Genomic DNA, 26,672 nt, shown 5'->3' with positions numbered 1-26,672 from the left:
CTCCAGGCTCCGAGCTGTCAGCACAGAGCCCAATGCGGGGCTCAAGCTCACAAACTGCAAGATTATGACCTGAGCTGAAGTCTGACGCTTAACCAACTGAGCCACCAGGTGCCCCAATTCAGATTTTTTACACACAGAGGGCTAATCAGATTTCCTATCTCTTCTTGTAGCTGTGGTTACTTAGGTCCCTTGTCCATGTTATCTGTAGAACTTATTTCATAAAGTTGATCATAATATTCTTTTATTCTTTCAATGTCTGCAGGGTCTGTAGTAATGACCACTTTTCCATCTGTGATTTTAGGAATTGGTATCTTCCCCATTTTTTTCTGAGTCTGTCTAGCTAGATGTGTATCAATGTTACTGATCTTTTCAAAGAACCAATTTTTGGTTTCATTAATTTTCTCTATTGCTTATCTATTTCATTGCTTTTTTATGTGACTATTTAAACTTAAGCTTAAAGCAGTTAAACTGAGTAAAGTTAAGAATTCAGAACTCAGTCACACTAGCTGCATTTCAAGTGCTCAACTGCATTATATGAACATTCATATCTTTGGAAATAACTCCACCGGATGGCCCTGTTCTGGGGGTGGGAGGTCTAGTCCTCAGTTGGCTCCATCTCTCTTAGCAAGGCATTTCTCAAAGCTTCATGGGCAGGTCAAGTGGTCTTCTGATCCATCCCGTTCTCTTGATGAACGTGGCCTTGGCCCCAGCTCAGGTCTTCATCCTGGTTCCTCTGCCTCCTTCCAGCCCTGACTGTCTTCCCCATCTCTGCTTCCAGAAGGAGCTTCCAGCTGAGACACCTGCCCCTGCACCAGCCTGCTCAAACTCCCCAACACAGCCTCCTGCCCCTGTACCAGCCTGCTAAAATGGCAATGGCCCCGTTGCCTGCGGTCCCACAGGATTCCCCAGTGGGGTGTGACCTGTGTCCCCCACAAGCCTGCACCCTGGTGTGGATGGGCTGCTGAGCCATTAGTGTCACTTCTTAGTCACCCCCTGGTCTGCAGGGGGACAGAGAGGAGGGACAGTGCTACTACCCACGGGGTGGCATGCTCATTTCTCTTGGGCTGGTCCATGTCCTAAGCCTCAGGGCCACCTAGGAAAACAGGTTCCTGCTTTCTGAGACCAGCCGCATTTGGGACGTGAGACCAAGATCTGGGCATGAGCTCCCCGTCACGGGGGGAGAGATGGAGGACACTTGTCTGGAACGGGCTCGGGGACTACGTAGCAGAACCTGGGCTCTTACGCTTGTCCATCTGGGCTTCCAGGGGCCCCGGGCCTACCTGGACACGTCAGCCCGGCCAGTTACAGAAGGACCGGCTGCCACCTCTCCCTGCCGACCTAGCCATGCCCCTGACAGCCTGCCCTTCACCCGTCAAGACATGAATCACAGTGGCCTCACAGGAGGAAGCAGTGATAACCCCAGGCTCCAGAAGGGCCACCCCCTGATGCTCTGTTCTAATCCACCCTGCAGGGCAGGGCTCAACCCAGCCCCCTCCACTCCTGCCCCTAACTTGTCTGTGCAGCCCTCCCCACCCCCCACACCACACATCCCTCCACCTGGAGCCCCCCTTCCGCACAACCCACCCCCCAACCTTTCTGCCCCTCCCTCCTCCCTGGCCTTGGGTCTTTCAGTCCACCTGTCTGTCCCACTGCCCTGTGGCCGCTGGCGCCCTTGCTGCCCTGGACCCCAGCACTGAGCAGAGGGTGGGGCTGGAGACTGTCTTCAAGAGGCACAGGGGCTGCTCTGACCACCCATCAGATGCCCTGAGAAGACGGAGGGATGTGGGGAACCCCGCAGGCAGTTAGTAGGGAGCCACAGAAAGTGACTGAGCTGGACAGCAAACACAGGAGAGTGTCTGGGCTGAATGTGGAGATCGGGAAGAAGGAAATCAGAGGGACAAAGACAGGGAGAGCCAGTGTTGGGGTGCTAGGGGGTGTTGAGGGGGCTCATGTGGCGGGTCCTGGGGAGGGCTACGAGGGGCCACTGTGGGGGCTCCTGGGGGCAGCTGAGGGATCCAGCTGGTGCTGTGATCTGACAGAGCCAGAACCAACCCAGGGCCGGGGTCCGGGGAGAAGTCAGGCGAGAAGGACCCACAGGATCCAAAGGACAAAAGAGTGAGGGGCCAGGGGCAGCTGAGCGGCCGTGGCCGTGGGGCACCCTGGAGGAGCGTCCATGTGACAGGGAGGAAGTCGAGGCTCGCGGAACCAGGACCCTCCCTCTCCTCCTTCCTAAAAGCAAGCACATCCGCTGTTTGGGAAATGCAGTTTGCGGGGGTGGGGGGGTGGGGGGGGCCAGGAGGGAATGCAATCTTGAAATCACACTGGCTGGAGCTGGGGGGAGGCCGGCGGGCCAGCAGGCGAGCAGGCGGACAATTAATTACGAGGATCCCGCTCTGAGCCGGGCGAGGGCCCAGCCAGGCCGGGTGTTTACATGCTCGCTCGTCTGTTTGGGGCCTGCAAATCCGTGTCAGATGTTAATGGAACAGCATCATTTTTCTGCCGAGGTGGCATCCCCAGGGATGTTTGGATGAGGCGGCCGGCGGGACTCGGTCTGGGAAAGGCAGGCCAGCGGCTGAGGAGGGAGATCATTTGTCAGGCTGCCCGACAGCCCGGCCGCCCCACCCAGGTCCCTCTGTCCACCAAGCTCTGGGGATGTGAAAAGTAGCGACCCACTCCAAAATAGGAGACTGCAAACTGAAAGTGAGTCTAACTGAGCATCCACACCAGTGGACACAGGCCAAGTGGGCGCGCCCAGCAGCAGGCCTCTCGGCCGCCTGAGGCCGTCTGTGTCCTGCTGTGGCCGGACCCCCACGTGGGCACTCTTCCGCAGAGAGGGTGCAGGGAAGAGCAGGGGGACACACTCCCACTCAGCAACAGCTGCTTGCTGTCGGCGGCGGAAGAAGAGGGCCAGAGAGAGGACATGACTGCCCAAGATCACGCAGCCAACAGGCCCTGGGACAGGCCGGCCGGTGGCCGCTCTGTGCAAGGATGGAGCCGAGGCCCTCCCTGAGGTCCCACAGCCAGGCAGGCAGGCAAGGGGAGCCTGCCAAGGGCCGCTCAGGCCTGTGCTGTAGCCCCTCACCAGGGCAGGCGTCCCAGGCCAAGGCCCGGAGGACACGAGACCTTGCTGGAACCCTGGCCCCGGTGAGCTCCCCACCCCTTGTTCCCCACCCACACTACGCCCCGCTGTTCCTCAGGAAGCCACCCCTACCCCAGGGCCTTTGCACAGGCTGTACCCTCAACCCCAACACTTCCTTCAGGCCATCTCCTCAAAGAGGCCTCTCGGCCCCAGGGTCCAAGCCTCCTCTCCTCCACAGGCTGAGGCCAAGGCGCAGTGGTAGGCAACTAGCTGTGGGAAAGCTCGAAGCACCCTGCCTGGCACACAGTAGGAGCTCAGGAAATGCAGCCACGCTGGCAGCATAGTCTTTGATACAAATCTTACGCCACGGTTATCACTGGGAGTTATTGTTAAGGAGCCTTGCTTCCACGGGGCTGGGAACCAGCCTGGATTCTTACGCCGGTAACATCCTTTTTCAAACCCTGAATGGAGAGGCCTCTTGACTCTCCTTCCTACACCCCATCCGGAGACTCAGTACTGTGAACAAGGGGGGGGCAGAGACCTCCTGCAGCCATGTTTCCTGCAAAAGACCTGGCTCAGTGTCCCTATCTGCAAAGAGGGCTCTTTGCTTGGGGCTGTGCAGAGAGAGGCAGGGTAGGCAGGGCTCAGAGGGGGAGGCAGTGTCGAAGGTCTCATGCAGCCTGCAGAACTGAAGAGACCCTCGTGGTGAAGGGGTGAGCCAGGCCCTTCACACAGCTCCGGGTGCCACAGCACGACTCCCTGCTGCCTCCCCTGCATTCGAGCCCCTGCTCCTAGCTGCCCTCAGATGCACCTCACCCTGACCCCACATCAGGGCCTTTGCACAACAGCCCCTGCTCTCTGCTCTGGCACAGTTCCTCCCTTTGGGACCCAGGAATTGTTCTGCCAGGACTTGAACCCCAGCCCCACAAGCCGTGAGACTGCGTGCCTCAGTTTCCCCATTGATAAGATAAAGACAGTCCCCAGACCTTCTACAGAGGACGGTGGTGAGTGTGAACCTACCCATAGGTGGCTGGTGCCGACGACGCTGATGGGATTATTGTTCTCTCCTTCCTGGCACTTCAGGCGCTGATCACTCACCTCTCCGGCGGCGGCGGCGGTTGCGTCCCCTAGGCCTTGCGTCCCCTAGGCCGCCATCCCAGGGCTGGGAAGGAGCTCCCGCCTCCATTGCCCGCGGCCGCCGGCCGGTTCTCGGCCCTCCCCTGCCCCCTGGTGGTCACTCTTGGTATTTCCCCAAGGTATTTCCTGACCATTTTGGGACTGGCTTGGTCCCCAGGTTCCAGGCACCCGGAGAGGCGGCCACGCAAAACAGACCACCTGCCCGAGGCACTGGGTTCCCGCCCGCGTGGAGACGACAGAAACATGTGCCTGCTGGGCACAGGGCCAGGGCGCAGGGGGACCCTCAGGGAAGGGGAGCCTTGAGGGGCAGGAGGACGATATTCCAGAGGGATGCCTCCTGCCCCGGGGCCTTTGCTCATGTTGCTAAAGACGTTTTCATCTCCTGCAGGTGCTCCAGGGAACCTCTCAGACACCCCTTCTGCCTGCGGTGTGCACGGACACTGGGGTTTGTCTCTGCATGGCCAACCCGTGCGAGGGAGCTGGTCACGCTGTGATCCCGGAGCTGGCAAGGCTGGGGCTCTCCCCGAGGCAGGAGAGCGGGTCCCTCCTCCAAACGCGGTGACCTCCTCAGTAAAATGGGCTTCTGGTCGGCCTTCATGACGGCTCCGGAAGGTTCTCAGCACAGCAACCGGCACACAGCAGGTGTTCAGTTTGTGACCATGGGATCCAGCTGAACTTTGGGAAAACTAGTTAAGGAGCAGCGTGTGTACTTAGTGTTCGGTGTGCCGCCTGTGCCTGTCAGACAGCAGTAACAAACTGCTCAGCGTCGCAGAGGCCTGACGTGCAGCTCGCGTGTTGCTCTAGCAAAGTGTTCTGCAGTCAAGCAGCTATCTCCAGGGAGGCCCTCCTGGGGTGGGGGGAACCCAGGAGCCCAGCCACTGGCCCCCCAAGGGGCCCGCGGGCTATCTGCAGGCTGTACTGGGGGCTCACTGGGCCCCCACCCTCCCGGCTTACCAGCGTGGGGCTGTTGGCCTCCCACAGAGAAGGGGAGATGACCTGGGGAGGCCCCGGCACGGGCCCGCCTGGCCTACCCAGAGACGCACGTCCCGAGCCCGCGCACAGACATGGCCGGGCAGGGACCTCGTGGGGATGCCTCACACAGGCTGTCAGGGCCACAGTGAGGGCACAGGGCACGCCCGGGCCCCAGCCCCCAGACGACCCCTGAAGGCCCAGTCCCGAGAGCCCCACAAAGGTGGGGGTACCTGAGGAGTGCCCAGACGGCCCAGCCTCCAGGATGTGGGCTCAGGACCCACCAATCTGCGTTTGGTGGGGCTCCAGAGTGAGGCCTGAAGGACAGGGTTGGGCACAGGTACCTGGTGGCTGCGGGTACCCCCGGGGGAGCCACAGGGAAGAACTGGGCTGGATCTGGGCAGGGATGGGACAGCGCAAGCAGGGGGAGGGCCTGGCCGGGGGGTGTGCCAAGGCCACTTTCTCTCGTGGGATCTGATGGAGGGGACTGGGCTTTGGGCAGCTCTGGGAGAACGTCACATGCACGGGCCCGGCGGAGGGGCAGCCCTGGCCTGACCCGGGGCATCATTTGGTGGCAGTACCTTCCAGGCAGGATGGGGGCCCGGAGCCCCCACCCCCAGCCTCCCTTAGCTCAGCCGAGGCCCCAGAGGCATTCAGCCGCTGAGCGGGACAGAGGATGTGCACGCTGGGCACCCAACAGGGGGGAGGAAACCAAAGCTCAGAGAGGGGGGATGAGGATGCTGTGCATTGCATTTCTATGCCCCGTGGCAAATGGCACCGACATGTCACCTGAACACACTGCCGCCCACCGATGCGTGTTCAGCTGTGTGGTCACAGTGGCCTGGTGGGCACATCCACAGGCAGCTGCTCAGCTACCTGGGAAGCCGATGCCCTGGGCCATGGCCATCTGGGAAGTGGGTGCACAAGGACCACCCACCGTCCCCTCCACCATGCCCCATGACGGGCCCAGGGATACTCAGCAGGTGCGGGGGTGGGGGTGGGCGCAGGCACCTCTCCCAGAGCAGGGGCTGGTTTTTCTGCAGCTGCCCATGCCCTCCCTCCTCAGCTGCCCTGCACTGTGCATGTGGAGGGGGGCCAGGCAGGACCTGTTGTGAATAACTCTCAGATCCCACATGCTGACACCTCAGGGTGCGGGCCCTGGGCTCACTGACTCAGCTAAACCGTTCACCTGTGAACCGTACGTGGTTCTAGAGGCTCCGGGGGGGGGGGGTGCTCGGGGCCGTGGCGGCCGCTCCTGCAGGCTGGCTTGGGGCACTCTGGCTTTCCGCGGGCAATCCAAAGGCTTTCCGAGGAGAAGGCTGGCCGCCCCGCCTGGCCTGCCTGCCCACCCTCGCCCCAGCCCCGCGCTCCCCTGCGCTCCCCTCCCGCCACCCCTCCCGCGGATGAGCAGGAATGACACAGACATGGTTCTGTACAAAACCTGAAATATTTTTACTCTTTTAAAACTTTGATCTAAGCTGCCTTAGACCTCATGGACTCGATACAAGAGTAATATGAATCGGGAAATAAAACACTTTAATAGCCACGGTAAACTTTGTTAGAAATGTACATGTTGCCAAATAATAATAATAAACTTTAAAAAATAAAAGAGAGAGAGAGAAAGAGAACAGCTTGATGGCCGGGTTAGATTATATAAATGTTCAACAAGGACGGGAAAGGAAACCTCGCAGACGCCAGGGCGGCTCCGTCGGGGCCCGGCGACCTTGCCCGCCAGCCTCGGGGCGGGGCCGCACCCCCCCCTGCCCCTCCCCCCCCCCCGTAGCGCGGGCCACTTCTGCGCATGGACACAGCGCCCTGGGACGGGCGTATAAACAAAGCTCATAAGAAATGTACAAATATAAAAAGCTACAAACATTAATAAATTACAGCATCACAAAACACAGAAACACTTCACAAGGTGCTAGTAAAATAGCGGCGTCCCCACCCCCTTCGCCAACAAGAAGGAAAGAAAGAGCTGGTATTCGAGTTGAAGACCCCTCTCTGATCGCGTCTGGAACAGGTCTCGTGCGTACGGTTTGCTTCTGTAAAGACAGATATAAGGCTGCACAGACATCACTTGTTTTTCAGGCAATACCTTAGTTCCTAAGAGAAAGAAATAATACCGACGATAACAGTAGAAAGAAAGAAGGAAAGGAGAAGCATTGGAAACCCAACTGCTCATCAGACTCGGCAAAAAACTCGTATAAATGTTAATGAAGGACTCTATAGAAAGAAATTCCTAAAGATACTTTTACTCTTATAAAAAAGAAGTTATTTAAAAAGCTATTTACACGCTACATTCTATGAAAAATATGCTTCAGGAGATACATCTAAAATTAAAATACAGGATTGCCTGAGAAACAAATCCAGCCCCTCCGTGTCACTGGGCAGAGGACGTGCGGTCTGGGGTCCGCCCGTGGCCTCGACACCAAACACCGACAGGTGACAAGACAGAAGTGCAGGCCCTGCGTCCCTGGGCCGCCCAGCTGCCGTCAGCCCCGCCAGGCAGGTGCCTCGGCTGACAAGTGCTTCTCCGAGTGTAGCCGGTGGGGCTGGACGGGGCCCGCCCACATGGCTTAGCCTGGGCTCCCAGGCCCTAGGTCGTGGCTGGGCCCGACCCTTCCAGGGGGACCCCCACGATAGCGCCCCCGCCCCCTAACACAGACCCTGCCGCCGGCCCCAGCATCCCAACAAACGCCCCGGCAGGTCAGGGCACGACATCCACCATCCGGCCCGCCACCTGCCGGCCACGGAGCATAGAGGCCCCTCTCCTGGCCGGGCCGAACGCTCTCTGGACTGAGAATCACTCAGGAAGAGTAGGGGGGCACACAAGATCCCATTTTCTCCTCCTCTTCCTCTCTAGTGTTCTTTGCCTTTTTTAAGCCTCTGGAGGCTACCAGCCTGCGGCCAGCTCAGACTCTGGGCCTGGTGAGCGTTGGCTCACTCCTCCTTCCTCGAAGGACTCATGCTCCCAGCAGAGCTGCGGAGGCCCTGCAATCACACCCACACTCAGGGGTGCCTGGAGGCTGTCCTGAAACTGGAATGGTCCTCACGTGGGCAGGGCCGAGTTTCGGGAACTGGTCACTCTAAGCAACTTGAGAAAGGACATCTGTCCACGTTGGTGAGCTCCGCCTGCTGAAGCAACAGATGCTCGTGTGGGGGGGGAGTGGTGGCCGGGAGGGGGCCAGGCCCTCCCTGGGGTGAGGCAGCGCGGCCACCCTCCTGGGGGCGGATGTTCTAGCGGGGCTCCGGGGGTCCTGAGCGGAGCGGAAGGATCCTGGCTTTCCAAACTTTAAAGGAGTAGTTTTCCATTCCGATGAATTTTCAAAATTTTCCCAAGCCTCTGCTTGGCGGTGGCCATGCCCTTTTTTGTACGTTTTCCTGCACCAAGAGACACAAAAGTGGCGGGTGTGAGAGCTCGAGAGGAACCTCCCCCCCTGGAGCCCCCATCTTCTCTGTAAGACAGGCCTGCGGGCCTGAGCCCTGGGGGCTCCAGACCCCGCGGACCCACCAGTGGTCACCAAAGTGCCCTGCTGCGAGGCTGTGGGAGGAGGGTGGGGGGACAGCACCACGAGGGAGTGAGGCCTAGCCCTCCTCCTGGCGGCGGGAGCCACACTCCCGTGTCCACAGCCAGCTGGGCCTGGGGGCCAGGGTGCAGGCAGATCGGGGGTCTGGGGGTGAGAGTGGGGACCTGGGGACGCAGCCGGCCGTCCTGCCCCCGAACCACCCAGGGAGCCTGGATCACCCTGGGCCCCTCGGCACACTGCCGACCACACCCAGCTCCAAGCTGGGCCCCAAAGCCAAGGCGAGCAGGAGCAGCTTTCGCACTGTGAGGGGCCCTGGCCGAGCACGTGGCTGTAGACGTGGCCACCGGGGACAGAGGGGACCCGTGGTCCTCTAGCGTGCAGTCTGAGGGCACGCGGGCGCGGTACCTTTGGCGGCAGTATTGTTGGGGGATGACGCGGAGGGCCGCCTCTGCGCGAGGAAGACCCCGGGGGCCATGGGCTGGGAGGCGCGGCTGGCCTGGGCCCCTGCAAAGGCTCCGGCCACAGTGTACTCGTGGTCCGCCAGGCTGCTGCTGTGGGATTCAGGCGGGGGCTCGGGCGAGCTGCCCTCCTGCGAGGCCTGGCTGCTGGCCGTGCTGGCGGAGGCCGGGGTGGCGGAGGCCGGGGTGGCGGAGGCCGGGGTGGTGCTGGCAGAGGCGGAGGCCGAGGCGGAGGGCGAGGGGGTGTTGGGGGCCAGCTTCCTTTTGGTGCTCTTCTTCTTCCTGCTCTTTTGCTCCTCCTTTGGACAAAGCATGCGGCCGGGCCTCAGACACAGGGGCTGGTCCCTCGTGTGTGAGGCCACTCCCCTGGCGTTGGGCCAGCTGGCCCCCAGGAGACCTGGCTGGGTCCACACCTAGCCCCACGCTCCCCCACCGTGAACCCGAGCAGCACCGGGACCCGTGCAGGGACCACCATTGCCCCCCTGCAGGTGAGCTGCCCTGGACATGGGGACACATGGACGGTGACACCACCACTCAGCTGCAGTGGACGTGCCCCCTGCCCCATTCCTCCACCCACAGCCTGACTCCCGGCCGAGGGGGGGGGGGATGTGCCACCAGCACCCCACTCCCCAACCCCCTTCACTCCCAGAAACTTGTGAACAGGGATCAGCAAGACTCAAATGTCCCCAAGCCTGAGACAGCTCCCAGACTGGGCAGTTTGGGCAGGGGGCTGGGGGGAGGAGCAGAGGCCCAGGCAGGGGGCTGGGGGTGGACAGAGGCCTGGGCAGGGGGCAGGGGTGGGGGAGCAGAGGCCTGGGCAGGGGGCTGGGGGAGCAGAGGTCTGGGCAGGGGGCTGGGGGGGGTGCGGAGCAGAGGCCTGGACAGGGGGCTGGGGAGAGCAGAGGCCTGGGCAGGGGACTGGGGTGGGGGCAGAGGTCTGGGCACAGGGCTGGGAGGGGGAGAGCAGAGGCCTGGGCAAGGGGCTGGGGGCGGGCAGAGGCCTGGGCACAGGGCTGGGGGGGGAGCAGAGACCTGGGCAGGGGGCTGGGGTGAGGAGCAGAGGCATCTGGGGAGCTGAGCCCAGGCAGGGCCCGTCTCACCTGCTGGGACAGCTTGGCTGCGGCAGCTGCCAGCCCAGTCTCGATGGAGGCCACTCTGGTGCCCTCACGCACAGGCCTGTCCTGCCTTGGCACCGATGGGCCGACCCTCGCTGCAGGAGAGAACGTCAGCCTGCCTCGAGTGGCCACCTATGCCTGTGCACCCCTGCGTCAGTCTGTGTCCAACACCTTACAACTCAGGGAGGGGCCCCACACCAGCAAGACAGGTGACAGCAGGCTGGGGTCACATGGAAGGTGGACTCAGACCCCCACCCCAGGCCAGGTGCAGAGACACCCCCCCCCTAGGGCTGCTCATCCAGACAATGTAGGTGAGGGGCCGGCCCCCCGCAGGCAGTCCCCCAACCCCGGCCCCTGCACTACCTGTGGGGCTGTAGGGGGCGTCGTCCGAGCCCTTCCTCTTCTTGGACCGGGACTTGAAGACCGGACTGTCCTCATCAGACTCCAGGGAGGGGTAAACTAGGAGGTGGGGGGGGGGGGGGGGGCTGAGCCCCTGCTGAGACCGGGGGACTTCAAGCTGCAGAGCACTGTCCCTCCTGTCATGGCTGCCACACACACACACACACACACACACACACACACACACACGCAGGCACAAGTCCCCTGGGAGCCATCCAGCCCAGGCCCCCTGAGGCACAGCAAGGGCAGGGACTGGCCAGAGAAGAGCTCCCAGGCCTGCCCCAGCGAGTCTTTGATGAGGAAGCCCCGCACAGCAGCTCTGGGGGGATTCCCGGGTGCCCCCGCCACAGCGCTCACTGCTGTCAGTCTGTCAGAATAGGGCAGGCCCCACATCCAGGCCCGCAGGTGTCCACCCGACAGGGCAGGGCCAACCTCCCCTCGGGAGGGCTCTCCAGGGGCAGGAGGGGGGAGTTGAGGCCCTTGGGCCATGGGGACCGTGCCGAAGGCAGACCCCGCATCACGGGGGTAGTACACCCCTGGGCCCCAGACATCCCCAGGGGGGCAGGCTAAGGTGTGGAGGCAGGTCCTCACTCCTGAGCCCTCCCCTGCGGCCAACAGCAGCTCCCCAGAGCTGCCCGGAGCCCCGAGAGCAGGGCCTGGAGGGCTGGGGGGGAGGGTCATGCCCTAAGCACCCCTGCTCACTGCCCACCTTGGATGTGGGCCACTCTGGGCCTCAGTGTTGTAACCCACACAGAGACAGACGGGACGGCCGTGGTCTCAACATGTCTGTGAGCGTGCCACAGTGTGGCCGCAGAGGGGGTAGCGGGGTCGGTCCTCAGAGGGCAGAACAGCCGTGGACCTCCAACCCAGCAATGCCCCGTCCCAGGTCCACGCCAGACGCACTGCAAACGTGGCCACACGGCACCCCTGCACTAACGTTCCCAGCAGCAGCGTCCACGGTGGCTGAGAGGCAGAAGCCAGCAGGCGGCCGAGAGTGGATGGAAGGGGCCAACACGTGAGGCAGCCACGGCAGAGCACGCGAGAAGGAAGGTCTGTGCTCAGGACGTGACGCACACAGACGGAGAGACTCTGTGGGCTACGGGCCAGGGAGGGGCTCTTTCTGGGTGGCGACCATATGCTTCTGAGGCCGACCTTCCTGTCTCCTGAAGACGGCTCAGCTCCCGGCACGAGCAGAAGCCCGGGGGCACTGCTGGCACCCGCCCACACCCCCGGGGCCTCACCATAGTCTGAGTCCTTGAAGCAGGCATCCAGATGGTCCTGGTCCTCCTCGTAATCATCCAGGTCCACGCTGTTCTTAGCTGCCCTCTTCAGCAGCCGCTTGCCGGCGCCCTTGCCACCACCCCCGTTCTTCCTGGCACCGTGAGCCACCAGCGAGCTGCCCTTGGCCTGGCCGGCGCCCCACGTGGTCTGCAGGCAGGAGTCGGAGGCCTGCAGGTTGGCCATGGACAGCATTCCCTGAATTGCTTCCTGCGTGCTGGGGGAGGCCGGGGGCTGGCTGGAGACACAGAGAGAAAGGCGGTGCTCAGCCCACAGGCCACGGCCCACAGCACCGAGCCCACGGCTTATGACCCGTGGCCCACGTCCCACAGCACTCAGCCCACAGCAAGCAGTCCATAGGCCATGGTCCACAGCCCATGTAGCCCCCACCCCCCAGTGGCACAGGGCACAGGGTGGAGCACAGCAGTAGCTGATGACTCCCTCTCTGAAAGAGCCAACCACCCCCTTCTCCAGCCCTTTGCCCCCACACCCTGCAGGGTCAGACAGGGCATGGTGAGGGGACACAGGAGAAGAGAGGGAGCAGAAGGGGGCAGAGAGAGAAGGGTGGCAGATGGACGGGCCTGTACCAGCCTCTGATCGCGCCTGCTCTCTCCCACCTGCTCTTTACCTGCTGGCCACACCTCAGCCCGGCCTGAGCTCGGCTCCGCTCAGCCGCCCCCTCAGGCAGCTTTCCCAACACCACCTTCTGCTGACCTGATCCGGGCACCTGTCACCCTCCGGCTCTGGGCGGTGCCGGGCCCCCTTGCCACATTCTCTTCGCCTGCCCCACCCCCTCCGCCATCACCTCCTCCCAGCTGAACTGACTCCCCTCCCTCCAGATACCCAGTGAGGCTGTGCTGCTGACTGACACTGCGTCCTCCGCTGGCCTGGGCTCTGGGAGGGGTGGGTGGCAGCCCCCCTCCCCCCCGACAGAACAGAGGCCTGGACGAGGCTGGATGGGGACAGCTCTCACCGCCAAGGCCTGGGCTCCTCCAGGTGCTGTGCTCTCCTCCCCGTCCCCGCAGACCCCCGCATGGGGTCTGTCTGGGCCTTCTCAGGGACCTCAGCTCCATGTCCCCCCCCCCCCCCCAGCCAGGTCTGCTTTCCTGCCCCTGCCCCAGCCCATGCCTCCTTGCAGCCAGCCACCACCACCCCCCCCCCCCCCCCCCGCTCCTCCCCTAGCCTATCTGCACCAGGACAGACAGCTCACCCTGGTCAGCCCTCCACATCTCCCTGCAAGGCACCCAACACCCAGCCCAGGAAACTCCCAGTGGGCCTGGCCCAGCAGGCATCTCTCTTCAGGGGCCGTTTCTGACCCTTGGCCTCACCCCCGTGGGACAGGACAGCCCACCCTGACCTGTGGGCCCCCAGCCAAACCATTGTGTCAGGCACTCCTGAGCTGACCCTCCCTGGGAGACAGGACCAGGAGTCCCGAATGGGGTGGGGAAGCCACAGGCGCTTAGCCCTCCTCCCCATCACAGACCCAGAAGGCCTAGGCAGCGGCTGCAGGGTCCAGCCCTGGTGTCTGACATCCATGCTTCTCCTGCCTGCCCCATGTGTCCTGGGGGATGGACCCACTCGAGGCTACTGTGACCCCAAAGCAGCACCCAGGGTGTCAGTCCACACAGGCCCTGCTGGGGGCTCTGCCTCGTCCTCTCTCATGCTGCCCCCCACCCCCACCCCATCTTCCAGAAGTGTTGGAAACACATTTAGTAGTAAGACCATTATAACGAGAAGGAGCCACAAGTCCCGGCTCAGAAGTGAGAACTTCTCAAACAGAGGGCCGGCAGGCTGGGGGAGATACAGCCGGCCCCCAGGGAGAACAGACACAGAGCGTCCCTGCAGGTCCCAGGGGCCCAGTGAGACAAGCTTGGACACACGTAGTCCTGCTGGGTCACTGCTGGGCTCTAGGCCAGGGACTCTGTCCGGAGCAGGGAGGAGGGGGCTGGGGAGGGCTCTCCAAGCAGCATCCCCACAAATACCGCCTCTCGGGCTCTGCCCCAGATACCCTGGACCACAATGTCCTGGCTTCTGCTGCAACCAAACAGGACTGCAGTTCCAAAGCCAAAACGATAGGAAAATCAAGTCGGATGGTCAGAATCAGGAGCTCCTGGCCCCTCTGCCCCGTCCACGCTGCACAGGCAAAGGCTTGTCCAGACCTAGCCAGGAGCACACAGTATACCACGGCTGTGCCACTGTCACCGGTGGTCTCTGAGCAGCACAGACCCCCGACCTGCAGGGGAGACAGCAGGAGCCAATGGCTGGCCCGTCACCCTCTGCACCAGGCTCTCTGGGGCACGGATGTGGCCCTGTCCGGCCCTGTCCCGAAGCTCTGGGCCCCCTCACGCAGCCTCAAGGCTGGGCAGACACCAGGCTTCCCACAGGGACAGGAGGGCAGGGGGCCGGGACACCCACTGGGAGCTTCCCCTGGGGAACTGGCGTGGTCCCAGCCCAGCTCTGCTGCACCCAGGAGGGAGGCCTGTGGAGCCCAGGGCTGCATGCTGCCCGGGCCAGCGGTCAGTCCACGCAGGGCAGGCGCACCAAGGAGCAAAGTCTAGCCAGTGCACATGGAAACTCATCTCTTAATCCTCCAATTATCATACCAGAATCCTCCCCGCAATCCCCAGCGGTGAACGCTAAGCAAACCATCCACAAGAAATTAACATATTTCCCTCCATTTTTTTTCAGCTGTTTTTTCCCAGCAGCAAATACTTAAAACAGAGCAAACGGACCATCAAAAACTGACCCGCTCTCCAAATGGGAGACTGGGGAGAGGGACTGCCTGCAGCAGGCGGTCCGGGTGGGCCTGGCAGGCACGTGTGCATGTGCGGGTGGGTGTGAGGGCACACGTGTGTGGGGGCACATGTGTGTGTGTGCAGGGCAGTTAGCGGTGCACCTCGGACAGGCAGCCCTCCCTCCAGAGTCCGAGCATCAGCCAGCCAGGGTTCTTTCCGGAAGAAGGGCACCCCAAGGCCACGTGGGGCCAGTGCCCTCCTGGAAAGGGGGTCACAGCCAGACTTCTCCTGGCAAAGCCTCAGGCCAGGGTCCCGCCATAGCAAAGGCCACAGGGCATTTCTGTCGTGAGGGACTCATTATCTGTGCGTGTACAGAAACCACTTAATGCCAAGCAGGAAACGCATACCCCAAAGGGCAGCAGACACTGCCAGCCACGCGCCGAGAGAAAGCACCTACAGCTGTCTGTGAACACAGTACTGCACAAAACACCGTGATTTGTGAAAGAAAACACAGCCAAGTGACTTAGCCAGAATCCTCTCCGATCACAGCCTAATGCGCTTCCTGGGGGCCCTGCGGCCTCCCCACAGCTCATGCAGCGTTGGGACTGCGATTTTGGGAACACGGTCTCGGGGGCAGAGCTAGGGGACCGAGTTCTGGGCAGGCCACGTGCGCCCTGCCTTCCTCAGGCCCAGCCCTTCCTGCCTGGATGTCACCGCCCAGCACAGCCCACCGTCCCGCGCCCCCACCGAGCTCTGTCATCGGGCAGAACAGGGATTCTGCTCTGGCCTCCGCCACTTGTGCTGCCTCAGTGTCTCCTGGGCCGCCGGGACGTGCTGCTGTCGTGGGGATGGGCAGGGGACAAACTCCCAGGTGGGAGGCCCTGACCCCTCGGTTATCTGTCTGTGGTACCTGTGGCAATTCCACGTGAGCAAAAAATGACCACAATGCCTAAAAACAAAATTAGTTGGATGGGCAGAGAATTCAGCTGGGACCATCACCAGAGAAACCAGCCCAGAGGGGTTAATCCGTGTCTCTCGGATCGCAGGTCTGGGGCCTAGCAGGCCTGGGCAGGAGGAATCCCGGCATCCAGGGGCCCCCACAGCCGCAGCAAGTGGGCTCCCAACCCTGCCAGGCAAGTGCATGTCTGTTTGCACACAGGGGTCAACTGCACGTTGGCAGCTGGGTGGGTCTGCACGTGCCCCCGGACGGGTGCGGTCATCTGGGGACCTGGCAGGTGTGGCCCCTCCCAGGGCACGTCTCTCCTGTCCCCAGGCTCTGAAACGACCTTCTCTCTCCCTGCAGGGTGAGGTCTCTGAAGCCCTGGGTCCCAGAGACACCAGGTGCCCTTGACCCGGAGGCTGGGCACAGGCCATGGAAAATTTCCTACATTACCTTCACAGCATTTGGGAAGCGTCTAGCCAGGAGCCCAGCCCAGCCCTGGGTCTCCGCATTCCCCCAAGGAGGGCAGCCGCTCGGCCTCCTCTGAGTGCAGGTGCCCAGGACTGTGGCGGGGTCGGGGGGAGCTCCGTGCCCTTACTCAGGGGCTCCACAGACCTTCGAGAACAGCAGGCCAGCGCCCGCTCACCTGCCTCTGGGACGCAGGCCCAGAGAGCCCATGTGTGCCCTGCAGGCCTACCTGTTGGGGTTGTACTCGAGCGCTCCAACCTCCTCACTGGCCTGCAACAGGTCCAGGATGCCCGCGGCTGAGCCCCCGCTGTCTTTCTTCACTTTGGCGTTGCGGGCAGGCTTGGTGTCCGTGTCGATGTGCAGCGAGCCCTCATCAGAGGACTCGTCACTCTGCCACGGGGATAGAGCCACAGATCAGACAGGGCTTGAGGGACAGCCACTGTCTCCCTCTGGCCATAACAGGTTTCTCACAGTCTTTCAAGAGCCGGCCCTTAGAACAAGCACTGCGGGGCCTGCTGGCGAGACACACACAAAACGGCTAGACCCCAGAGCTTTCTGTCGGGCCCCAGGGGCCTGTCCCGGAAGGCTGCCCTATTTCCCCAGGAAACCCTGGTTCACCGAGCCTTCCACAGGCGCGCCGGTACTGACAACAGATGGGAGGAGAGCCCGTGTGGGTGGGCAGGGAGCCGGTGGGAGCACGGGCCCACACGCAGAGCCCCAGTTAACAGCCACTGGCAGGTAGCTCTGGGGACCCCTGGCCTCCTTGCGAACAGCCACCGGGTCCTGGGCTGGACGCAGCCTAACTTAACCACCCCCCAACCATGGTGCAGGACCCCCGGCAGGCCTGGCCCCGCTCCCCCCACCATTCATCATCTTCAAGGTGGCACAGCCAACCCACAGAGACCCGAAGACCCTCCTGGAGTCCCACCCCTGCGTTCATCCCTCCCTGTGGGTCCTATGGCACGTGGCCCCACTCCAGAACCCAGGCCAACCCGCATGGAAACGCCCGGGGAGCATGAAGATGAGCCACGTCCCCTGCGAAGCAGGACGGCCAGAGACAGGGATGGGCGTGTGGCCCGGCCTCCCAGGGACCCGGGGCAGACACACCTTGTAGAGTGCCGAGTCCAGCTTTGGCTTCGTAACGGGCGTGGGCAGCGGCTCCTTCCCGTCCAGTAAGACTGGAAGCACAGCAGAGATGCGTCTGGCAGAGGCCACGGGAGCACGGCCGCCCCCCACCCCCTGAGCCCTCACTCACAGGACAAGTCTCTCTTGGGGGCACTCCGCTTCCTCCTGATGGGGAACTCGTCAATCTTGAGCTCCCCATCATCGGACACATACTCGTACTCGTCCCGCACGGGCTGGGGCTTGTCCTCCTTGAAGCTCTGCACGGCCCCAAACACGCCGGGGCCAGGCTGCGGCTTCAGGGCCTTGGAGCTGCGGCGCACACGCGGGCCGGTCAGTACCATGGGACAGTGGCCGGCCCGTCCTCCAGCTGTTGGAGGGTGTGCTCCCCCCGCCCCCCCGAGGCTCTGATCCCAGCTCGATTTCAGAGGCAGCCAGCATCCACGGCCTGGGGTCCCCGTGGAGCTGTGTTGGAAAAATTAATTCCGACTGCGGCGCAGACACAATGTTCTAAAAGCTATCATTCAACTCGGGTGAGGCGGGGCTCCGACGCGTCCAGCAATGGGGACAGCAAGCCAGGGCTGGGCCTTCCGCTGCTCCCCACAGGGCAGCTCCAACTGCCAGCATCTGAAGCATACACACCAGGCGGCAGGGAGCCCTGCTGGATGTGCACACCGGCATGCACACAGAGCTGTGATACGGTGTCCACGCACAGCTGTGATAGTGTCCATACACAGCTGTGATATGGTGTCCACACATAAGTGTGCACGCACAGCTGTGATATGGTATCCATACACACATCTATGATAGTGTTTACGCACGTGTGTGCACACACAGCTGTGATACGGTGTCCACGCACACGTGTGCACGCACAGAGTCCCATCCACCACTGCCTTCTCCATTTCCAAAGCTTCAGCGCCCAGCAACCGAGCTTCAGACAATCAAGCATGTGCTCAGGGCCATGAGGTCCAGGCGACGGGCCCTTCCCCACGGGCCTCTGGGCCCCAAGACCACCCAGACCAGACCCAGGCCCCTGCTCACTGAGCAGTCTCGGCACACTGTCTAGAGGTCTTGGGACTAACGGGATGTCGGGCCAGGCTCTGCACGGCGCTGGACGTTGCCCTGCCCTGCTTCCCCACCACCTGCAACAAGGAAACTGAAGCCCATGGCAGAAAACTGGCCCCATTCCCACTGGGATGTACTGCTTCCCAGCCGGGGGGCACCCACCCCAACCTGAGACTCAGCGAGCAACTGCACGTGGGACCCTGGCTGCCAAGGGGCTTCTCGGCTGCCAAGCTGCTCAGCAGACACAGACCCCTTCTGCCGTCTGGAACACCGACATGCCCACTCCCACACACACCCTTCCTGCCTCTCAGCTCAGTGCCACCTCCACCAGGAAGCCCTCCCGATTTCTCAGGCCCCACAAGCCCTGCACTTCTATCCTCCACAGCCTCCATCACAGCCATAATTTGGGGCACATTTGAGAACGATGGGTTCACACAGGCCTCTGAGCCCCGAGGCCAGGACCCTGACCCACCCTACATGTTGTGTGCCAGCCCAGGGCAGCAACCGGGCTGGAGGCCACCCAGTCACGCTCTCCCCTCTGCAAGCACACACCAACCGGCCCCTCTCCACCCACCAGAGCTATCAGGTTGCGAGGTGGGGAAAGGTTCTGCCTGGTGAGGTCAGCCAGCTCTGGAAGGGGTGGGGGGCCTCGCCTGGGGACCCCTCCAGGAGGTCATGTGTGTGCATGTGGGGTGTGTGTGTAGCGCGTACGAGCCTGTGTGACGTGGGGTGCGTTTCTGTGCGTGTGTGCTGTGTGCAAGCGTGTGCGCCTGCCCCTGCAGGCTGAGTGTGCACGTACCCCAGCAGTCTCTTGTTGAAAGAAAATGAGAACTTGGTGTCCTTGTTTCCTGAGAGAGGAGACTTCTCCAGCTTCTGCTCCTCCTCCATCTTCAGCAGGGAGTCGGGTTTGCTGTTCTGAAAAGCAAACCCAGGGCTGTCACTCGGCTGCATGCAGGCAGCCAGTGGGCGGAGGTGTTGGGACCGGCCGGCCTCCTCCCTCGGACCACATCATCCAGGAACCCCATTCTCTGTAGCGCCTAGGCTCACGTGTGTGCAAACGTGCGCACACACGCACACACTCCTCACCTTGTACTTCCACTTGGCTTCTGACTTGCTCTTAGTTTGTTCTCGGATTTCCAGCCTCTCCACATCATTCTGTGAACTGATCACCTCCTTGTTGGGCACACTCAGGACACTCTTTGTGGCCTAGAAAATAGCAGTCATGACCCAGCAGTGGACACAGGAGAGGATCAGGGATCTCTGAGGCTACAGGGCAAAGTGAGAGCCGCACGGCACAGAGCCCCTGCCTCCTGCTGGCTCACATGCAGCAGCTCAGCTACCCATCCACTCACCCCATCTATCCACTCATCATCCATCCATCCACCCCAAACACCCAACCATCCACCCACCCACCCACCATCGTAACCATCCACCCATCCATCCATCCGCCCACCCACCCACCACCCCATCTATCCACCATCTATCCACCCACCTATCCACCCATTCACGTACCCTCCCCCGCTCATGCCCTCCCTCCCTCTTCCTGCCATCCATCCACCTGTTCATTTGTTCATTCATCCACCCTCTCTGCCTCAAGGAAAGGAAAACCAATGTGCCCCACCGGAGCCCTGTGACACTGGCCCTGGTTGTCAGTGATTCCCCGAGAAGGGGTATCAGCCTCCCACTAGCAGGAGATCACTCAATGGGGCCGGGTCTCAGTGTCTCACGGTCCCTGAAGCCCACGCCTAAGGCCCTCTGGTTACACTGGTCAGGGCCAGGCCTGCCTCTCTCACTGATTATGGGGGCTCAGGCTCCTCAAGTAACTGCCCACATCGCCAGTCCCCCTTCTACCCCCCGCCCCCCACTGCTCTCTGATGGGTGCCTGGCCCACCTTCAGGTCCCAGAGAAGACTCAGCCAGCTCGTCCCCCCACGTGACCCCGTGTGGGACCCCCGTCCCAGCACAGACACCACTGCCTTCACTGGGAGGCTCTGTCCCCGCTGCGCCAAGCTCGTTGGGCTGTCCCCGGCCCCTAGTACAAGGACATGGCAGCCCTGGGCCGCAGGCCAGCCTCTGAGGTGTCTGTGGACCCTCTGACAGGAGGGTGACACCACCCACCTTGCCTTTCTTGGGTGGCTCGATCTTGGTAAGCGCCTCCTTGGTGTGGGCCTCCAGCAGGTCCAGGTTGGGGATGGTGGGAGAGGCTGCCCCCCTGCACTTCTTCCCTTTCTTCTTGCCCCCATCCTTGAGCTTTAGGGGCTTGGGGGGCTTTGGGGGCTTCGGAGGCTTGGGGGGTTTGGGGACTTTGGACGGTTTGGGCATCTTCACGGTTTTGGGAGTCTTTTTCTTGGACACTTTCTCCAGGAAGGACCGAGGAGGGCTGGCCTCAATAGGGGATGGGGGCTCCTCCTTCTCCCGGTCCCCAAAACAGACCTCATCTGAGGAGATGGCCGGGGTCACTTCAGGTCGGGTGGCCTTGGAGGCATTCTGGGGCAAGGACAAGAAGAGGTGGTCAACCACCTCCTGCCAGGAGGGCCTCAGCCCAGGCCGTGGGAGACAACCCAGCAGAAAAGAGCATCCGTCTACATGCTTGCATCTGTCCTATGGCATCCGTAGGGTACACCCATCTACACCACCTACGGGTCACACTCACGTCTGTCCTACAGCGTCTGTAGAATAAACTACCTAGACCACCTATGGGACACCCTCACGTCTGTCCTACAGTGTCCATAGGATACACCCGTCTACACCACCTATGGGTCACACTCACATCTGTCCTATAGGGTCCGTAGGATACACCTGGCTACACCATCTACCAGACACGTTCGTGTCTGTCCTACAGTATCCATAGGACACCCTCACATCTGTCTACACCATCATGTGACACATCCATCTACAGTACCCACATGATAGGATGCCGTTCGTCTACACCATCAACTACCTGACCCCTCCACCTCCTTGGTGGGAACTGCTGTCCCACCCTGCAGCACAGAGAAGCTGGGGGCAGTCCGGGCTCACACAAGCAGGGTCTCCAGAGGCTGGAATTGTCCTTCCTCCAGTCTCCTCCCCACCCGTTGGGAAAGCTGCAGAGGAGCCCCATCCCGTTTTCCCAGGGCTCCTGCCAGGAGGTCACAGGCAGCCACAGGTGCCTAGGAGTTTGCACTGTGCCGGTGACCCTGCCCCAGAGGGCTGGGGGAGGAGCCATCTCAGACACCACTGTCCCTGGCGGGCAGCTCTGGGGAGGGCCAGGGAAGGCAGGCAGAGGGTCCCCCTGCCAGGGTTGGTGGCCTCCGGGGGTCCGCCCTACCTCGCTGAGCCGGATCTCTTTGGCGAGGTCTTTGATGAGCTGGGAAGGTTTGAAGTGCTCTGGGAGTTCGTCCTCATGCTCCGCCAAAGCCTGAAGGACAACACACACAGGCCCGGGCTGGGTGCTGCCGTCTACCTTCTAGGCCACGCCACCCCACCCCTTCCCACCCACAGGGGCCCTCCAACCCAGGCCCCATCAGACAGGCAGGGGGAAGGCTTTGTCATGACCCCACTCCACAGGTGGAGAAACAAAGTCCCAGAAAGGACGACATGCCCGAGGCCACCACTGGCTGGAGAGTGGACGTGGGCGGTCCCTTCTTCCTGGGCACAAGGCTGCTACACCTGGCCATGTGGCTGAGGGGAGGTGGGATGGACACCAGATACTGTTCCAGGCCTTGAAGCCAGAGATGGGGATATAGGACAGCCCTGGGGGATCACCAGACAGTGCTGCTGGGGGACACGGCGGGGGCAGGGCGTGCGGGACAGGGCAGTGCTGCTGGGGGCACCTTGTAGGGTAAAAGGTCTGTTGCTGTGGAGGGCACAATGTGGGGACACAGTGTAAAGGGATGCCCACATCACAGAGCAAAGGCCACTTCTGAGCTGATGAGCTGATGCCTAGATGGGCCCAGGGCCAAGAGGCTGATCCCAGCTCACGTCCTGGGCCCCCCTGCCCCACCCCGCCCTGCCCCCTCAGGGGCACTCCGTGGTATCTCCACCACCCACCTTCCCCCCTGCAGACTCTCCAGGCCCCTGGGCCCCCCCGCTGCGCCTTGGGCCGGGCACTGCTCCCCCTACCCCGCTACAGGTGAGTTCTTCACAGGCTGGCTCCCACTAGAGGAACGGCTCCCCGCCCGGACCCACCCCTCTGCCCGCTCACACCGGGCACATCTCCCTACCTGCTTTTTCGTCCATGATCTAAAAGCACCATTGAGAATTTTAGCTCCTTGGACTAGATGAGGGGGCAGCTGCTTCCCAGATTTGTGAGAACCTGGGTGGGGAGGCAGAGGGATTTGATCTGGTGGGCGTGTGCCCGCTCGCCCCTCCCCGCCCACCGCCTGCGGGCGACTTCACGCGGTGGGCGGGGCAGGGGCGGAGTCCGGCCGGACCTCTGCCCACTGCCACCTGCCCAACTGCCAACGGTTGCTCTCGGAACCTCGGGGACCCAATCCAGGTGCCCCGCGAGGGCAGGACTGGCGCTCCCCCCACCCCCACCGTCCACCCGCAGGGCCCAGGTGTTCCCCCTCCACGTGGCTCCCCGCCCACCTCAGTGAGGGGCCACAGGCGCACCCACACCTCACGCTGCCCCTGCATAGCTGCGGTACCGGGTGTCCCCGCGGTGGTGGGCCAGGGCAAGCACGGTCTCAGAGACGCCCTGGGGGGCCGTGCGAGCCCCCAGGAAGGGGACAGAGTGCCCCATTTCCGGCCGGGTAGCTCGCTGCAGAGGCCAAGCGGCCTGATCTCCGAGCCACCACATGACAGACGTGCGGGTCCATGGTCAGTGGTCACCCCATCATGCCGTCTCCAGCGGGGGGGGGGGGTGCTCTGCCTATGCTGCCCCCATCTCACCTCCCTACCATGAGCCCTGGGGGCAGGACTGGACTCCCTCCTAGACACGCCCCTGCCAGGGTGAAGTGCTCTGCACTTGGGGCCCAATGGATGAATTTCATTGAAACCTGGCCAGCCAGGACTAAGGTCAGTTTTTAGCTTTCCCATCTCTAACAGGAGCCAGAGCCCCTGCCCTGAGGAAGGGGTCTCAGCTGGCTGTAGGAGCCAGGCACTGACCCTGAAGGCCTGGGGTGCAAGGCAGCTGGGTGTCCACGGATAGCAGGGACCCAAGGGGCCCACCCCTTTCCACAAGCCTCCGCGGGGACCCCAACAGGCACACCCACCCCTAGGATGGCAGGGACGTTGCAGTGGTCCTCAGCTGGCAGCTGGGAGCCAGGCAGACCCTCAGGCCTCTTGACATCCCAGCTGAGCCCCACCAGGAGCCAAGAAGGCTGCGTACACCAGGCCCGGGGACACACAGCAGCGTTCTTTCCAAAACATGAACCACCCTGCCCAGCACCCCCCAGCCCCACACTGCAGAGCAGGGCTCAGGCCCCTTGAAGGCTGTGCTCCACCCACAGGCAGAGATGCCAACCTGGACATCCGTACCTTTAAACGCCTCCAGCAAATGCTTTCCCATGTACCAGCAGGCAGTTTCAAAGTTGGGAAACTGAGTCAGGCTGCCAAGTTTCAATCTCCTTTCCACTTCATATGCTCTGGAAACCATAGCAAAGAACTGTCCAGAGCACTGAGCTCTGAGGGGGCGACACTAAGCGTGAGCCCACGTCAGAGTCACGAGTCACAGCTGTGACAAGGCCACAGCGCGGCTATGCTGCCCCAGCCTCCACAATGGGCCCAGCGCAGCAGGGAAGAGTAGGGGACCACATGGGAACGAGCTCCATGGGCCACGGCCGCTGGCCGCTCAGGGGCCCCTGCGAGATCACAGCCCACCTCCCAAGGAAGAGGCTAACGGCACGCCCAGAACTCAGGGGAGACGCCACCACACCGGCCTGGCAGCAGGGGACCTGCCTGGTGGAACCCAGGCCGGCGTGGCCCTACCTCATCTGCATCTCCACACTCAGGCTGTGGAGGAAATGTCCCGCGAAGGCCAGGCAGTCCACAGGCGTGAGCGTGGCGTAAATCCAGCCTGGGGAGACAGGGAGGTGGCCAGCCCTTCGTGGTACTCGAGGCTCCTTCCAGCCTGTCCTGGTGCCCCCGTCCAAGCTGGCCGGGCTGCTCAGTGCACTTCCTGCCTGGCCCAGGCCCAGGAGCTTCCCACCCAGGCCCGGGCTGCCCAGCACCCCGACCTCCACACATGGGCGAGGGGGTGGGTGTGGGGGGCCCAAGCCGATCTGCCATAGCCCTGGGAGAGCTGGGCTGGTCCCCGGATCGTCCTCAGAGGGGAACCAGGGCCACATGGGGATGTCACCGTGGCCGGGGGGAAGGGGGGAACCCGGGGGAGGAAGGGGTCTCTCAGGAAGGACTCCGAACACCTAAACGAATAGGAGTATGAGGCCTTATTCAATCCTGATTGAAAATGGGGGAAGAAATATCTGTAATTAGGAAATGTGAGCAGTGGCTGCTTAGGTATTGACATCATGCTATGTGCAAGAGGCCTTCCGGAGAAGGAGGAACGTCTCAGGATGAAGCAGCATGAGGCCTGTAAGGCCCTTCCTCCTCCTCAGGGCTGAACTGTCCAGATGAGCAAAAACGTGGGGCGCAGGGCCGGCTCTCAGGGCCCCAGGACAAGGCGGACAGCCCCGCGGATGCTCACCTGAGGGGATGAAGAGCGTCTGGCCCTGCTTGAGGGTGCATTTATAACACCTGTCCACCTGGTCTGCAAAGAACATCTCGCTGTGGTTCGCGGCCGACTGCCAGCGCTCGTACAGGGAGATGTTGGCCGAAGCCGGCTTGATGAGATAGAAGATCTTCTCCCCCTGCCAACAAGAGGCCACTGGCAGAGCCCGCCACCACCCAGGACGCTGGGGGGCAGGGGCACCACAGGCAGGGGACACCGCTGGGGGGCAGAGCCGGCCACTGCCCAGGGACCATGGACACCCAGGGACACCGTCCCTTCCCTGAGATGTTGGGGCCACACGGGCCTTGCAGTTCAGGACTCTGTTTGTGGGAAGGTTATGGGCACCAGAGCCTGGGCACCCCACACACCACGCTTGCGCGACACTGGGAATGCCACGTGTGGCAGGGGCAGCCCCGCTGTGTCATGACTTGCTCCACTCCTGAGAGCCTCCTGCGTCTGGGCTGCAGATGGAAGGATGGCCCCCATGGCCAGGCTCCGGCCCGCCCCACACTCAGCGCTCCACAGGGCCAGGACCATGAGCCCCGCCGCCCCACGAGTCAGGCTCAGGCAGGTGCAGGGAGACCCGGGGCCGGTGCCTGAGCCCAAGACTTGGGGTCTCCTTCTCTGTTTGTCTTCACATCTCCCTTGTCCCCTGGCAGGGGCCCCCAGCCCTCCCCGCTCTTGTGTGGGCCCCCACACACGTTCCCTCACCCCCTCTTCCAGGAAGCCCTCCCAGCACCGCACTCCCCTCCTTAGGGGTCCGGAATGCAGAGCGCCAGGCCCCCTCCAGTGGGCTTCATGAGCCTCACCCTTCCCCAGAAAAAGGCAACACATCTGGGCCACTCTGGCCCCGAGGCTCCCCCACCCCCACCTCCCGAGGGCAGGAGAAACACATGCCCATGCCCCCCCCCAGGTGCTGGCCCCATGGGGGCCGTGGGGACCGCAGGCAGCCTTGCTCGTGGAGGCGGGTGCGCCCACCTTGAGCACGTGGTACCAGGCAGAGGCGCCCCCCGAGTCGATGTGGAAGTCGGTGTAGCTGTCCTTCACGCAGATCAGGCAGTACTTGGTCACCTTGGGCTTGGCCAGCAGCGCGTCGTCCGGCCAGCAGGTCTCCACCCAGGACAGCTTCTTGACGATGTCAGGCGGCTCCACGAAGCTGGACATCCTGGGGGAGACAGGAGGAGGGGCATTGGCGGCAGGAAGCTCCCCTGCACCTGCTGGGCCCCCGGGCGGGAAAGGTGGTGCACGTCCCTCAGCAGTTCTCCACCTGGGCTATGTGACACGGCCCCCATTTTACAGATGAGCAAACTAAGGTTTGCGGGGGCATGGGTAGCTGGCCACCGGGTGCAGCCACGGCAGGTGCCTAACATGGGGTCTGTCCATCCAAAGTTGGGGGAGGGGGAAGGCCAGAGAACGCCCCTCCCTGGGGACCCAGAAGGGGATGGCCCAGGTGGGCCCATGAGGGTGCTTCTGGATATCGCTTGGTGAGAAGCCACTGGTCTCCAGAGCAGACCACAGGGGACCTGGAGCCAGGAGCCACATCGGTCATTGTCAGACCAGCTAACTCGTCTTCAAACAGGCAAAGGTGGCCTTTTCAATTAAATGTCACTGGCCTGATTAAAATGCCAGTATGGGGGCGTCTGGGTGGCTCAGTCAGTTGAGCGTCCGACTTCGGCTCAGGTCATGATCTCGCAGCTCGTGAGTTCGAGCCCCGCGTCGGGCTCTGTGCTGA

General features: G+C 62.4%; 1 protein-coding gene across 1 annotated transcript in view; it reads right to left on the bottom strand.

Annotated features, from left to right (window-relative positions):
• Positions 1–6,613: 6,613 nt before the first annotated feature.
• PHF2 (PHD finger protein 2) overlaps positions 6,614–26,672 on the bottom strand; it is a 40,858-nt gene continuing 20,799 nt past the window's right edge. Inside the window, exons 6-22 of the mRNA XM_049632673.1 lie at positions 25,919–26,105; positions 24,917–25,079; positions 24,202–24,289; positions 23,752–23,858; positions 22,494–22,585; positions 21,599–21,688; positions 20,410–20,778; positions 19,379–19,498; positions 19,092–19,207; positions 17,361–17,539; positions 17,213–17,283; positions 16,335–16,495; positions 11,926–12,200; positions 10,649–10,744; positions 10,271–10,380; positions 9,118–9,469; positions 6,614–8,566 (exon numbers count right to left, since the gene is read on the bottom strand). Of these exons, the coding sequence (XP_049488630.1) occupies positions 8,478–8,566; positions 9,118–9,469; positions 10,271–10,380; positions 10,649–10,744; positions 11,926–12,200; positions 16,335–16,495; positions 17,213–17,283; positions 17,361–17,539; positions 19,092–19,207; positions 19,379–19,498; positions 20,410–20,778; positions 21,599–21,688; positions 22,494–22,585; positions 23,752–23,858; positions 24,202–24,289; positions 24,917–25,079; positions 25,919–26,105 (2,665 nt within the window). The 3' untranslated portion in view covers positions 6,614–8,477. The remainder of the gene's footprint in view (positions 8,567–9,117; positions 9,470–10,270; positions 10,381–10,648; positions 10,745–11,925; positions 12,201–16,334; positions 16,496–17,212; positions 17,284–17,360; positions 17,540–19,091; positions 19,208–19,378; positions 19,499–20,409; positions 20,779–21,598; positions 21,689–22,493; positions 22,586–23,751; positions 23,859–24,201; positions 24,290–24,916; positions 25,080–25,918; positions 26,106–26,672) is intronic.

The sequence above is a fragment of the Panthera uncia genome, chromosome D4 (assembly GCF_023721935.1).
Source record: "Panthera uncia isolate 11264 chromosome D4, Puncia_PCG_1.0, whole genome shotgun sequence".
NCBI classification, from domain to species: domain Eukaryota; kingdom Metazoa; phylum Chordata; class Mammalia; order Carnivora; family Felidae; genus Panthera; species Panthera uncia.
The sequence above is the reverse complement of the archived record's forward strand: the minus strand, read 5'-3'. Positions and strand labels throughout refer to the sequence as shown.